General features: G+C 38.2%; 3 protein-coding genes across 12 annotated transcripts in view; 1 reads left to right on the top strand and 2 right to left on the bottom strand.

Moving 5' to 3' along the window:
• Positions 1-111: 111 nt before the first annotated feature.
• Positions 112-8216, bottom strand: Als2 (Amyotrophic lateral sclerosis 2). Its single transcript, XM_011307845.1, has 4 exons — positions 6908-8216; positions 4809-6659; positions 2259-4410; positions 112-2088 (listed from the first exon to the last, which is right to left on the bottom strand). The coding sequence occupies exons 1-4, from the start codon at positions 7243-7245 to the stop codon at positions 1858-1860; spliced, it is 4572 nt and encodes a 1523-aa protein (XP_011306147.1). The 5' UTR covers positions 7246-8216; the 3' UTR covers positions 112-1857.
• A 468-nt stretch (positions 8217-8684) lies between these two features.
• Positions 8685-11249, top strand: Agpat2 (1-Acylglycerol-3-phosphate O-acyltransferase 2). 2 transcript variants are annotated; one of them, XM_011307829.1, is made up of 5 exons: positions 8685-8791; positions 9809-10003; positions 10084-10217; positions 10421-10771; positions 10917-11249. In XM_011307829.1, the coding sequence occupies exons 2-5, from the start codon at positions 9810-9812 to the stop codon at positions 11075-11077; spliced, it is 840 nt and encodes a 279-aa protein (XP_011306131.1). In that variant the 5' UTR covers positions 8685-8791; position 9809; the 3' UTR covers positions 11078-11249. The 2 variants fall into 2 exon arrangements, with proteins under 2 accessions (XP_011306131.1, XP_011306132.1); XM_011307830.1 differs by lacking the exon at positions 8685-8791 and adding an exon at positions 8799-9200.
• An 88-nt stretch (positions 11250-11337) lies between these two features.
• shi (dynamin-1 shibire) overlaps positions 11338-13063 on the bottom strand; it is a 17739-nt gene continuing 16013 nt past the window's right edge. For 8 of the 9 annotated variants that reach the window (XM_011307820.1, XM_011307827.1, XM_011307822.1 and 5 more), the window contains one exon: positions 11338-12961. In XM_011307820.1, the coding sequence (XP_011306122.1) occupies positions 12898-12961 (64 nt within the window). In that variant the 3' untranslated portion in view covers positions 11338-12897. The remainder of the gene's footprint in view (positions 12962-13063) is intronic. The other variant, XR_892321.1, reaches the window with a different exon arrangement.

Genomic DNA, 13063 nt, shown 5'->3' with positions numbered 1-13063 from the left:
TTGTGTTTTATTATTTTTCCCCCATTTATTTTTTATTTATTTGGTTTTTTAAGATTTTTTCGGTGCATTTTTTAATAAATTTGAACATTCCAACGGTTGAGCCGATTTTTCTCTCGATTTGATAGGAAATTTGATTTTTTTAATTTTGTTGGAGGATAGTTTAAATTTCTGAATTTCCATGAATTTCCCACCTTGAGCAGACTTTCTATTCCCCAGTAGACTAATTACTCACTTAGCTAATTTGTATGTACATTTCTGAATCGCTGAAACCGCAGAATAATATTTCAAACAGAAAATCCGCAGTGAAGTGGAAATCCATGAAAAACGGAATATCCATTTATCTCAATTACTTGATTATCTCGACAACGCGTACTCCAATATGAAAATGTCATAAACATTTTTCGTGGGGAACTAAACTCCCTACAATTTTGTTTTTTTGACATTTTTTATTAAAACCACGCGTTACCGAGATAATTAAACAATCAACAAAACTCGAATATTTCATTAAACGATCAATATCACGTCACCGGCTAATTGCTTAATTAACTCAGAAGCGGCTGGTCCTGGAGAAAAATGTCAGAGGAACTTTTCCTGGAGAATTCTCTCCTCTACAAAAAAGTCTAATTACATTTTCTCCTAAAACCACTGGTTCTCGAGTTATAAACAACACCCGGTGAAGCCACTTCACACCAACTTACCATAACTAAACAATTCACATTAATTAATGTAAATATTAAACAAACAATCGTAGTTAATGAACGTCCAGCGGTTTAAATTCAGTTGGTAATGATTTGTATTGAGTTGATAATGTGAGCACTCGTCAAACAAAGAGAAAAAAAATTAGGAAATTGTGTTGTAGGATTTATAATTCTGTGAAATCATTGAACTAGAATTAATTTTTATTGGAATTAATGATTCTTCATCAATTAACGAACAAATCACTTACTTAATTTATATCGGTGAATATCGATTTGCATTTCGAGTGAATAAAAACAAATTAAACACCGGAATCGCCGGAAAATTAATTAATCACTTTGAAATTATTATTTTCTTCAGTTAAAAAAATGATTTCACACGCTAGATGTAAGTTCATTGAATAATCGTGTAATAAATAATCAATTTGCGATCGTGTCTAGATAGAATAAAAATTGGAGAAGGGATTTAAAATCATTTAAACATTGAATTAATTAAACAATTTTTCTCGTAATTCCTCAATGGTTTACTACTGCCCCATGTATTTTCAAAAAAGATATGAAAATGTAAACGAGCGATGTATTAATAAATATTTATTCATAAAATCCATCGGTCTTAACTCATTCTCTGTTAAAACAATTTCCTGAGTTTTTTTTTGTAATTACTAGATTGATTACCGAGTCTCACATTATTGCACTCGAATTAATTAATGATTTTTTTCGATCATTAACACTTGCTTCAGAATTTTCTTTCAATTTAATCTCCAAATCCAAAATCAAGTTATCAATTAAAAACGTAATAAAAGCGCATTTTTCTTTTAAAAGAATAGAATAAATGGTAAAGGAATTGAATAACGCTCACAACAATTTCAAAAAACAATTGTTCATGTATTTCAATAAATATCCTCTTCATTCATCACAAAATAGATTGCACACTTCCACAATGAATTCCTCAACGATCCACGATTAATGAAATTCCCATACTTACGTATAAACTGAATAGTTTTGACACGTCAACGATTGAAACTCTATTAACAATTTCATACTCTCTTCTTATGCTTGTCCCACACTTGAAAATAATCAACTAGACGAATTTAAAATGGAAAATGGTCGCGCACGGCTAGATATCACATTATAATTCATTAAAAACACTTCAGTATGGTAATTAATCTGTTATACTCATTTTCTCCTGGAGTATCTGGTAGTAACAAGCTTTCAAAGTCGTGAACATGATACCCAACTCTCCATTGACGAGATATGGCTCCATAAAATCATCGATGAAATGTATTTCACTTCCTAATTGTAAAACACCGGCACGAACAACGACGAAGTTAAATACTGGAAATAACTCGTCCATTGTCCAGAGATAAGTTGTGCCCAATTGTTTTTGTACTGTCTGAAAATTGAAATAACAATTTTAAACGGTCACAGGAATAATAATTACTATCAATAATCATTACCACCAATCGAAATAATCATTACCATCAATTTTTGAGTTGACAAAATCCAAGAGTAATTTAAAATTAAGAGGGAATTGAGGATTTTTTGAAATAAAAAGACCCTCACCTTCGTCATCGCTTCAAAAGTGCTCCGAATAACGAGCAGCTTCTCCAAAGGTGAAAAAGTGGTTTTGAGCTGCTGAAGTGTCTCAACAGCCTCACCAAATCCCCCATCCCTCCTGACAACTTGATCGTCCTTGATCTTCCCCCAGAATTTCCTATCAACATCTAGAAATCCCATCAAGGTCTGATCAGGCTGTTTATTCCACTTGATCAGTCTCTCCCAATAAGCACCATCCTCCCTCTTATTATGCAGTGCATAAAGTACAAAAAGTGCTGAGTGAACCCTGGGCAGGAGTACAGGATGTAGTACACCAGCTGCAGAGATGACTTTTCCCTGTTCTCCATCGTCCTCGAGGACAAACTCCTCGCCACCTCGTGGTAGAGCAGGAAAGAACAGACCGACAATCTCATAAATCCTGAGAGCAATACTGTGAAGCTCTGCCACAGCATGGGAGAGCAGAAGAGGATGCACCCTGACACCTCCATAGGTTGCAGTATAAACACCGGAGAGCTCCTGAAGAAGACACCCCAGAGGATGATGACGACTGTCAAATGCATTCATCAGATAGTCATGGATCTCCTTGTAGACTTCCCTCGTTAGTTTATCCCCTAGGTCCGGAATTTTCATGAGTTTCTCGGTGATGATCCTGTTTTTATCTCGATCAGCCCTGGCCAAATCACTCGATTTTTTCGAATTTGAAGATCTCTGCTGGGACTTGTTGATGATTACGGCGACGTTCTGCCAGAGTCTTTGAGTCTCACTTCTTCTTTCTGATGTCTCTCTCTCCCCCCTCTCCCCTCGCTCCCTCTTCAGCCCCTCATCCGCCTCCTTAATGAGCCCCAACTGCTGATAGCAATGCCTGAAGATTGCCTTCCACTTCTGCTCCGGTGGAACGCATAATTTACCGAATGACGGTGGCCTGTTGGAGGGTTCCTGATGACCCGATGCTTTCGACATGTGAAGAGTAGCTGTGACCTTGACAGGTTCATTCCATGCGCCATTAATACTGCCCTCCAATCGATCACCACTTCGAAATGTAAGGACACCTCTACCCCCAAAAGTCCCAGCGGATTTGAAATCACCCTCGTAGTGTGTACCATCCTCGAAGACCATGACTCCATGGCCTGTCATGACATCTTGAGCGAAGACCCCCTCGTAGTAGATACCATCCAGAGTGACGATGAGGCCACAGCCGTGTTTCATATCTCCACTCCATGATCCCAAGTATTTTTCACCCGTCATTATGTCATCCATCACCCCGTAACCGCTTTTAACACCAGCTGCCCACTCCCCGATGTATACAGTAGCGACACTAGCCAGAAAATGACCCTCCCTCTTGCTGCCATGACCATGAGGAAGACCTTCCTTGAAGAGGCCCTCGTATACATCCCCGTTGATGTACCTGAAGACACCGAAACCGCACTGCAAACCCTCCCGCCACATTCCCTCGTAGATACCCTGCGTCGGTGCCTCCATCCTTCCATTACCCTGGATTACTCCCTTGTAGAACTGTCCAGTGTACAATCTTCCATCAGCCCACTCCATTTTCCCAAATCCATGCACCTTTCCGTTGCTCCATCTGCCGATGTACTTAGCGTCCTTGAACACTGGATGCTTGAGGAAGAGGTAAGAGCAGGATCTGTCCCTCGGTGGTGTTGTTCCTACTACCCGGGGTAGGCTGTTTCTGATGGCGCCCTGAAATCCCTGGAACCACTCGTTCCTCTCACTCGTGGTATTGGTGTAAAGGACAAATGAATCTTCAGGTGTGACGATGGATATGGCGTTCTGAATCACCTCGGAATCCCCCACGAGCTCCACCCAGAGAGTCGGTAATTGATGGACTGTGTGGGAGGCACCTGATGCGTGGATGAAGATGTCGGTGAGGAGGATGAACCAGTGGGATGAGAATCTACTTGAATTCAGGAGAAATATTGGGTGGCTTCGGCTTTCTCTGATGAGACGTCTCTCTGGTGATTTCAGGAGCTCCACGAGTTTTCCTGAACTCTCCCAGAATGCCCTTGTCATCTCGGCCTCTCGTATTCTTCTTTCTTGATCATCGATTATCCTCTCCCACTTCACCAGGGCCTCTTGCAGTCGCTCTATTCCCATTTTGCTGCCGTTCGTTCTGATTAGACTTTGAATAATATTTTTGTACCTAAATAAACAATTCAATAATCATTATTTTACATATGCTCAAAATTTTTTTCCTTAATCGAAATAGATTCATTTTGCAATGTACATAAAAAAAAATATTTCGATTAATCGAGAAAAACATGTCGATATATCGATAAAATAATTTCGATTAATCGATTCTAGTCGATTACATCTGAATTATTTTTCGATAATTTAATTAATCTGGCAAGACATGATATTGAGACATTATCCTTATATAAAAAATACATGGATTATTGATATAAATGGGAAAATTGATATATATCGATTGATATATAGAATTGATAAATCGAATAAATCGATATATATCGATTTGTCGAAAAAAATTGATTGATGAATAAATCAATTAAGCAATTTTTTCCGTACAATTTTTACTCTTACCTATTCAGGTTTATCAGAGGATACTGCAGAGCCATGGCGATGGTCTCTTGCGTTTTCTTCTGGTGATCACCAGTTGACGACTCAAAGAGTCTAGAGACCACTGCAGGAAGATCATTCATCATCTTCCCCATGTGTCCAAATCCCCCCAGACTAACGACATCACAAATTGCATTGAGATAGTACTTATAAACAGTAATGAATTCCTCGTAATGAGAGACAAGAGACACCTCGTAGGCCTCGCCGATCTGATTGGAGTAATCCTCGAGGGTGGAAACATTGAGAGCAGTAAGGGAGAGCAATTCTGAATAACATCTGCACAGGGTGTCATAAACATTCGCCTCCTGCGTGGCTCCAGCCTTTTTCTGAAATGGTTTTATCAGATTCTGATGAATCGTGATCATCTCCTCGAGGAACGCCTGCTCTACCCTGAGGTCATCGTTAATTCCAGGAGAAGCTGAGGTCGTCGTTGAGCAGAGAGAGAAATTACCCGACGATGATATGAATTTAATAGAGCCCTGGGTATCCAGTCTCGTGATTCTAACTCTATTCTCTTTATTTTCGCTGTCGTTCTCTGGCAGTTCACTACCCGGGCATGGACTGCCGACGAAGAAGAGATCGTCGTCGATGACAATCAGACTGTGTTTGTCCCCTGTTGATATGTCTCTGGCACGTTTTGAGGTAGACGGAGATATGAGTTTCGGAGAGCTCTGATCGACATTGGAGTCCGAGTTCACCTGGAAGTGGTCGTTCCTGCCCCATCCGAAGACCCTTCCATCGAGAGTCAATGACAACGTGTGATAGAGTCCCGACGACACCTTCTTAACTCCCAAATTATGCAGCTTCGTCACTAGCACGGGTTTAGGCCTCTTGATGATGTCCCCAGTTCCCAGTTGTCCAAAGGCCACGTCCCCCCAGGTCCAGAGCTCCGTAGACAGAAGACTAGTGCCAATATCCACGAGAGAATTGATGCGCTCGTTCAATCCTTGCTGGGAGAGCTCGTGCTCCAGAGATCCCGTAGATGACGACCAGGGGAACTCCTCGCATCGAAGGCTGTGAGCAAGACTTACACTGGTCCCCGTGGGTTTCAAGTCCTCCAGAAGGTCCTCGAAGTCTCCAGTGATGTCATCGCGTATGTCATTGATCTCAGATGATCCTGAGACATGACGTGAGAGTGTCGCTACTTTATCTCCCATTGTTTTCACGCCTTCGTACACTAGATTCGCCATGTTGGAGACGTTTTGCTTGATCAGTCCTGTAGGATTCGATGACAATTCTGTCTCCTCCTTGACATTGCCGTAGGACGATACCCACGAGAGCTGTCGTGTCAGGAACTGACGGGCTGCCTCGGTATTGATGAAGATGACGTTCCTCTTGGATTCCTCCTTCAAGGATTCTGATTGTCGATGACCGTTGAGGAGTTTCGAGGGAGTGGGAGAGTGGGTCTGGGGTGTGATAGATGTCATGGATTGATCTGAGGAGTACTGGTGGGGTTGGAGGGCAAGTGGACATGTGTCTGAGGATGTGAGGCTCTGGGGTGAGGGACGCATTGCCGATAGGCATTGGGGACACGAGGATACGAACACCTCGTCAGGATCGTTCTCACTGTCTGTGTCGTCTTTTGGAGTTTTTGGTATTTTACGCGCGATCGCCACGTGGAAGTTCGACCCTGAGGATGTCGAGGCGATTGTACGACCGTCGAAGAATATCACCGGCTTTGGGGTGGACGAGGACAACGACAGCTGGGGGTGCGAGCCTGACGCCCACAGCTGACCTGAATCCGTCGTAAAAAGACTCGATATCGATGATGTCGACAGGGAACGCAGCTTCAAGGGCTCGTTATCCTGTTTGCATCTGGAATTTCGAATTTTCCATTTGTCACCGCAGCTCGGGATGCCGTAGAGGTCATCACAGGAGGTGAAAAGGATGGAAAATGGATTTTTTTTTTGTCTGGTGAATGGTGAAAAATGGGAAAACGCAAATTCATGGAAAATCAACGAAAAATCAAAATTTAACCGATTGATGTGAGAGAAATGAAAGAAAACGCCTGGAGCTGTGAAAATAAATTTGGAAAAAATTCATTGGAGTTTTAATGGACTCACCCATGGCTGCAAAACTTCACTTCGTCCCTCAGGATTATGGTGTCGAGAATTTCAAGGGTGTCAGGGTTGATCTTCACCACGTGCCCATTTTCATCGATGATAAATAAATTTTTTGAGTCACTACATATGTCTACAGCGGTTAAATCAATTCTGTGGAATTTAACGGAGTGTCTACCGTCGAGAATCTGGGCTTCCCCGTGATAAACAAAATGACTGGTCGTTGATAAAAAAATGTGGAACCCGATGGAGACAATTCTTTTAACTACACCATTCGCTTGATCAACGAATTCCACAGTCAATCTTTCACAATTATTAAATATCTGCACCTGTTGTGCCATTCTACACGAGCTCGACAGCTTCTTCACAACATAAAAAAATTCACCACCACTTAATTACAATATCCTAATTATTCCTGACTGATTAATCACTGGAGTCCATACTCTATTTTGCACTTTACCTTTCAATTCACTAGTTTCAATAATTATCGAACAATTATCGGTTATAAATTAATTTATTTGTTGGATTAAGTTGATTTGATTAATTGGTATTTTTATTACTTTTGTACGTTTCACGGTTTTATTTTCGCTTTGATGAATTGTTTTTTATATTTTGTTGTACTTTGGGGTCTTAATGATTATGCGGAATGGATTTTTCATTCTGGAAATTGATTTCCGATTTTTTGATAATTCTTTGATTAAGAATTTTCATTTGTTCTTTGCGGTCATTAATTTGCTCAACGATTTTTAACGATTTCAATAAACAGTTGGTCTTACTGCACTCGACATCGTTAATTGTTTATTTAATTAAATAATATTTAAGTAGTTTTAAGAGATTAATGATGAATCCGGGAATTTATTATTCAGCTTCTCTGATTGTGAGAGATTTTGGGAGATTCTCAGGATCTCTCAACGATTTTCATTGTTACTGTTAGAATTTTATAACGAAATTTGTTTAATCCCCAGTCTTACGTTTTTGCACTCGATTCACTCATGCTTCCTAGAGATATCTCCAGTTTATTCGTCATGTTATCAAGGAATACGTCATTGTTGACTGATTACTACTTTCTGTCACAATGAATTCTTCTGATTTCCACATTGTTCACTAACTCAACCTCAAAATCATGGAATTCCTGATTTTCTCGTGTTGTCACATTTTGTTGATGCATCCACGGAATTCTTGGGGATTATATCGTTAGCTTTTGACAGAGCTGTCATTTTACATCGAGAAAATGCTAGACCTAACTACAACTGGTGTTCGTAGGAAATGAGAAATCTATGAGAAATCTCGGAACTCTCTGAACAGAATTGAAATAACGGTTGGAGGGATTTTTTCTCACTGTCAAATTTGGCGCCATCTACAGTTGAAAAAAGAAAGTTCAGCTTTCTCATTGTTCGTATCAATAACTCTCGAAATGCGGGCGGTAATTTATTTAAAAAATATCATGGATACAATAATAATATACATTATATTTATTTATAATAAAATTATTAATAAAATTGAAGCATATGTAAATAGAAAAGTTGAAAATAACATCAATTAAATAAAATATATATCAATTTATAATTATAACAATATAATTGCAACAATTAAAATTAATTAGTTGACGAAATTGTATTAATTAATATTAATTATAATTTCAGGGGGTGGGAAATCATGAGATGAGAGGAAAAATTGGGATTTATTTTTGCGGAGTGATTTCATTAAATGATTTTTATCATTGATTACCTGATTATCGAGGACCTTTGATAATCGAATCTCAGGGTGGTGGGGGCAATTTGTTGAAATAGCGCAAATGACGAATAGATCTCCAGACCTGAAGACACCAGTGAATGGTCCTCAGTTGACGAATTGCTGTTGGACGATCATCTAGTGACGCAATCGGACGTAAGTTATTTGAATACAAAGAAGTGTAATTGAAATAAATTTCCACGTGGAAATTACGAGGAATTCATCTAGGAATTTACGATCCAGAAGAAATCAGGGAATTTATTTAATCAACATTATTAATAAACTCTAATTGAAATTTATCGAGAAAATAAACGCAAGCAAAAGTCCATTTTGTTATTATTTATTTGTTTAGTTCGGGAGTTAATTAAGGACTTGAATAATTGATTTCAAGGGATTGGGGATTAATTAGAAGGGATAATTGAAGTGGAGAATTTATTCTATGAAGTGTGAGAACTGGAAAAGGTGATGTCAGTGATGATTGCAGTGAAATTTATCACTGGATGTGACTCATCTTTTATTTGGTGAGAGAAAAACGATGGAATTCTCACTCTAAAGTCAGAAAGAGGTAAACAAATCGTCGGATAAAATGTTAAAATAGAAAATCCTCATCAACAAATATGATACCAATGATTATTCCTACGATAAAAAATCGTTAACGATCTCCCCGAACTTTGATCAAAAATCAAATGTAGAAAAAAACATTAATTTCAACCGATAACGACTGAAAAAAAAATCATTTAATCACGATGAATAATTCAGATAGTCGTAAAAATATCGTTAATCCTGAGCTCTAGATTCTGATGTATTTGTTTTCATCGGAGGCTAATAAATACCTCGCGATTAATCGACACTGCTAACTCCGGGAAATTTAATCGAGAGGATTAGGAGTTACGATCTCAATTCTCTAAACATCACTCAATTCCCGAACTCAGCTATTTCTTATTATTTAAAAAACCGTCAATCGTGTGCAGAATTTATATAAGAACAATTTTAGTATCCAATCTTATCAGAAGATTGTTGCAATTTTAAATAATTGGTTACGAATGAGATAGCGATTCTTTCGTGCAGAAAAATGAAATTCAACATTTTTTCCATCAGATCTCGATAAAATGATAAACTGAAATATTCTACTCGATGTCATGGTGATTCATTCAATTTGTTTATTAACTCCAGAATGATAAAGATGATCAGCATCTCCTGTGGAACTCTTGGTCTTGCTCTAGTGTTTCTTCTGGTTGTGATATTCACGTTGAGTGAAGCTGCGAGGTACAGACTGAAATTTATAATATTTCTTCTGGGTTGTGCCTTTGCCACCACCTGGCCACTGCCTTTCATGTTCCTGCGTCCCCGAGATTGGAGAAATGCTCTGTAAGTTCCCAAGACTTAAAAGACAAAAGACACAAAAAAATCTGTAAAAATCATTCTATTTTTTAAAATCAATTTTCTAGAATTCCAGCCTGGCAATTGCGGAAAATTCTGAACCTCCTGGGTCTGAGGTTCGTCGTTCAGGGACAGGAGAATGTCGTGAAAAAATCTGGGGCTGTTATCGTTATAAACCACCAGAGCGGTTTAGACCTTGGAGGTAAGATAACATCTCTTCCTCTTCCTCTTTTATTCCCTCAACCAAAAAAATATTGCAACATCTCAAAGAACACTGTGATAAATCCTCAATTCATGGATTAATCCCCAAGAATTAAGGGATAAATGAGAGTTAATTCCTGGATTTATCAAATTAACGAGCAAAAATATGGAATAATTGAAGTAATTATTGATGTTTCAATTCAGTTTTAGCTGAGCTGTGGCCAGTGATTGACAACTGCACAGTAGTCGCCAAAAGGGAGATCCTCTGGTTCTCGGGGCTTTTTGGTTTGGCTGCCTACATGTGGGGGACGATATTTATCAATCGTGGAAGAGGAACCAATGCACAGGACGCGTTGAATTCAACGGTTGAGGTAATCAAGGGGAAGAAATCCAAACTCATGCTGTTTCCGGAGGGGACGAGACACTCTGACAGTATTTTAAAGCCTTTTAAAAAAGGCGCCTTCCACGTGGCCATCGCTGCGCAAACGCCAATTCAACCTGTTGTAGTTTCAAAATATTATTTCATCAACGATCGACGAAAAAAATTCGGCTCTGGTGAGATAATTTTCATGGTGCAATTCCATTGATGCATTCATTAATTCATCTGTAGGAAATCAATCGGAATTTAATGAAGGGATTTAATTGGGGGATTAATTGGGGAATTAATTGGAGAATTAATTGGAATTTGTATTTATTTTAGGGACCAGTTATATTAGGATTCTTCCACCGATATCAACTGAAGGAATGAAAAAAGAGAATCTGGAGGAGATCATGAATAAGACTTGGGAAATAATGAATTCAGAGTTTCAGAAGATCAACGGTGAAGTGATGAGGGAAATTGACAGGAAAAAAATGGAATGAAACGTGTACTTTCCCGTTTTCATTGATCAATTGTTTGTACGTCGAATAAAGAATTAAGTTATTGAATTAAGATTCGGTGAGGAGATAATTGGAGATTTGAGGAGTGCAAAATGAAATGATTATTGGATTTTTCGGTTATCGCGTAATTAAATGAATTGTGATGTGTTTTGTACTCAAATATGATTTATTCCTTTTCCACAAATATCGTAGGTACATTTTGATCGTCAGTCGGTGCCTTGCAGCCCCGGGAGACCGGCTGTAAACTTTAATACAAAAAAAAAAAAAAATTGCCATCGACGTCTCCATTCCTAAACGTTAATACTAACAATTATCATTTTGTCCTTCTTAATTAGTTAGAAATTCATTTACAAGTTGCAAGCATCTTTCCAATAGGAAATTAATGTACACCGTCGAGTCATCGCACTGAACTCATTGCAGCAACTCCACTAAATATTCATTGCAATACACTAATTACGCGATTATTAATAAATTAAATTTGAAAAAAATTATACAAATTTTAATTACTGGGGACCTATCTCCTGACGTTATTCATTAGTTAGAGGTAATTAGGTTTTCAATTTCATTTCGTTTTTCATGAATTTTTTATAAAATCAGCAGCAAAATTGATAAGTTGCAAAATTTGAATTCAACAGTCTGTTAATTACTGATTTTTCTCGATAATTATCGATTTGAGGGGAAAATGTTAGAGGACTTTTTTCAAGCTGATTAAATTCTCAACAAGAAAGGTTTCATGATTATTTCGGGTGGGATGGATAATTATCAAGATTTATCGGTATTTAACATAATTGGGAAATTAAAATTTCGCACTATCACATTCGGTGCTAGAATAATTTAATCTCTCGCACTGAGGAAAAATCGTGATGAATTATTACAATTTATAATTTTGCGAGGAAGATAACACAGAGGAAATAATTGCTCCTCTCTGAGTGGATTTTCTCGATTTTCCCAATTTTCAACAAAAAATATTTACAAAAAATAGTCGAATATTTTGGGATTATTCACATAAATTTGTCTCAGTGCAAAAAATCCAGGCAAATTGTTCTCATCAAGTCGAAAATTAATAATAAACCCTCTAATACTGATTATTAATTAATCATAAATTTTGTAATGACTGCAAGAGCACTAGAAATAATCACATGTTCACTGCACCCAGGGGATTCGTCCTATCCTAACTGAGTCATCTGTCATTATCTTACATCAAATTATGGTCGACTAATCATTAAAGGCAACAGTGAAGTGATAGAACACGAAAAAATGACTCGATATCTCCCACTCCGTTACATCTCCCGTCATTATCTCGTCAACAAGTGGTGTCACGAAAAAATGGCATAAGAATTTATTGTAGCTTAAGAAATTCCCCACAAAAAATATAAAATACTATTTTTCCGTGAAGCCACGCGTTTCCCAGATAATTCCACTTGACTCTCTCACAGTGAAAGAAAAATCTCAAAAAAATGTTCAAAAAAGCGTTCACCAGTTCGAAGATCGCGCCATGTCCTCTAGTGCTCGCACATCATCATCTGGAGCATCCAGATGATCTCAGGAGTGGGTAAAAAATCTTCAATAACAAATAGTGAACTACGAACCTCAAGGGAGGGGAATTGTCTCGCAGTCTTTGAATTTCTCCTCGATTCCTCAGTATTTCCTCGAGTTCTCCATCATCTTCGTCAGCATCACCCCAGGATCATCATCCTCAACGTATTCCTCCAGTTTCAATGGATCCAGGAAAACTCCCCGTGACGAATTCAATTTATTTTCTTTTTCTTTTAAGGGATTAAACTAGGGTGCACTGTCGTCACTCAGTTCAAACGTCCAGTGTACGGTCTGTCGGGGATTCGGGGGGGAATAGTGGGTACTGGTCGCCTACAAAACATACATCAAACATAAATAAATCACCGCCAAAAATTTTAAACAAGAAAAATGATAATTTCCATTTGTGAAGAAGAGAAAACACGAAAAAAAAAA

This window comes from Fopius arisanus, unplaced genomic scaffold (assembly GCF_000806365.1).
Source record: "Fopius arisanus strain USDA-PBARC FA_bdor unplaced genomic scaffold, ASM80636v1 scaffold00056, whole genome shotgun sequence".
In the NCBI taxonomy this organism is placed as follows: Eukaryota; Metazoa; Arthropoda; class Insecta; order Hymenoptera; family Braconidae; genus Fopius; species Fopius arisanus.
This window is presented reverse-complemented; position numbering and strand designations above follow the sequence as displayed.

Coding starts and splice junctions, on each gene's coding strand:
- Als2 (XM_011307845.1), bottom strand. CDS start 7,245: ATGGCACAACAGGTGCAGATATTTAATAATTGTGAAAGATTGACTGTG. Junction 4,411..4,808: donor CCTCTGATAAACCTGAATAG/GTAAGAGTAAAA, acceptor TTGTTTATTTAG/GTACAAAAATATTATTCAAA. Junction 2,089..2,258: donor CTTTTGAAGCGATGACGAAG/GTGAGGGTCTTT, acceptor TTCAATTTTCAG/ACAGTACAAAAACAATTGGG.
- Agpat2 (XM_011307829.1), top strand. CDS start 9,810: ATGATAAAGATGATCAGCATCTCCTGTGGAACTCTTGGTCTTGCTCTA. Junction 10,218..10,420: donor GAGCGGTTTAGACCTTGGAG/GTAAGATAACAT, acceptor GTTTCAATTCAG/TTTTAGCTGAGCTGTGGCCA. Junction 10,772..10,916: donor ACGAAAAAAATTCGGCTCTG/GTGAGATAATTT, acceptor TATTTATTTTAG/GGACCAGTTATATTAGGATT.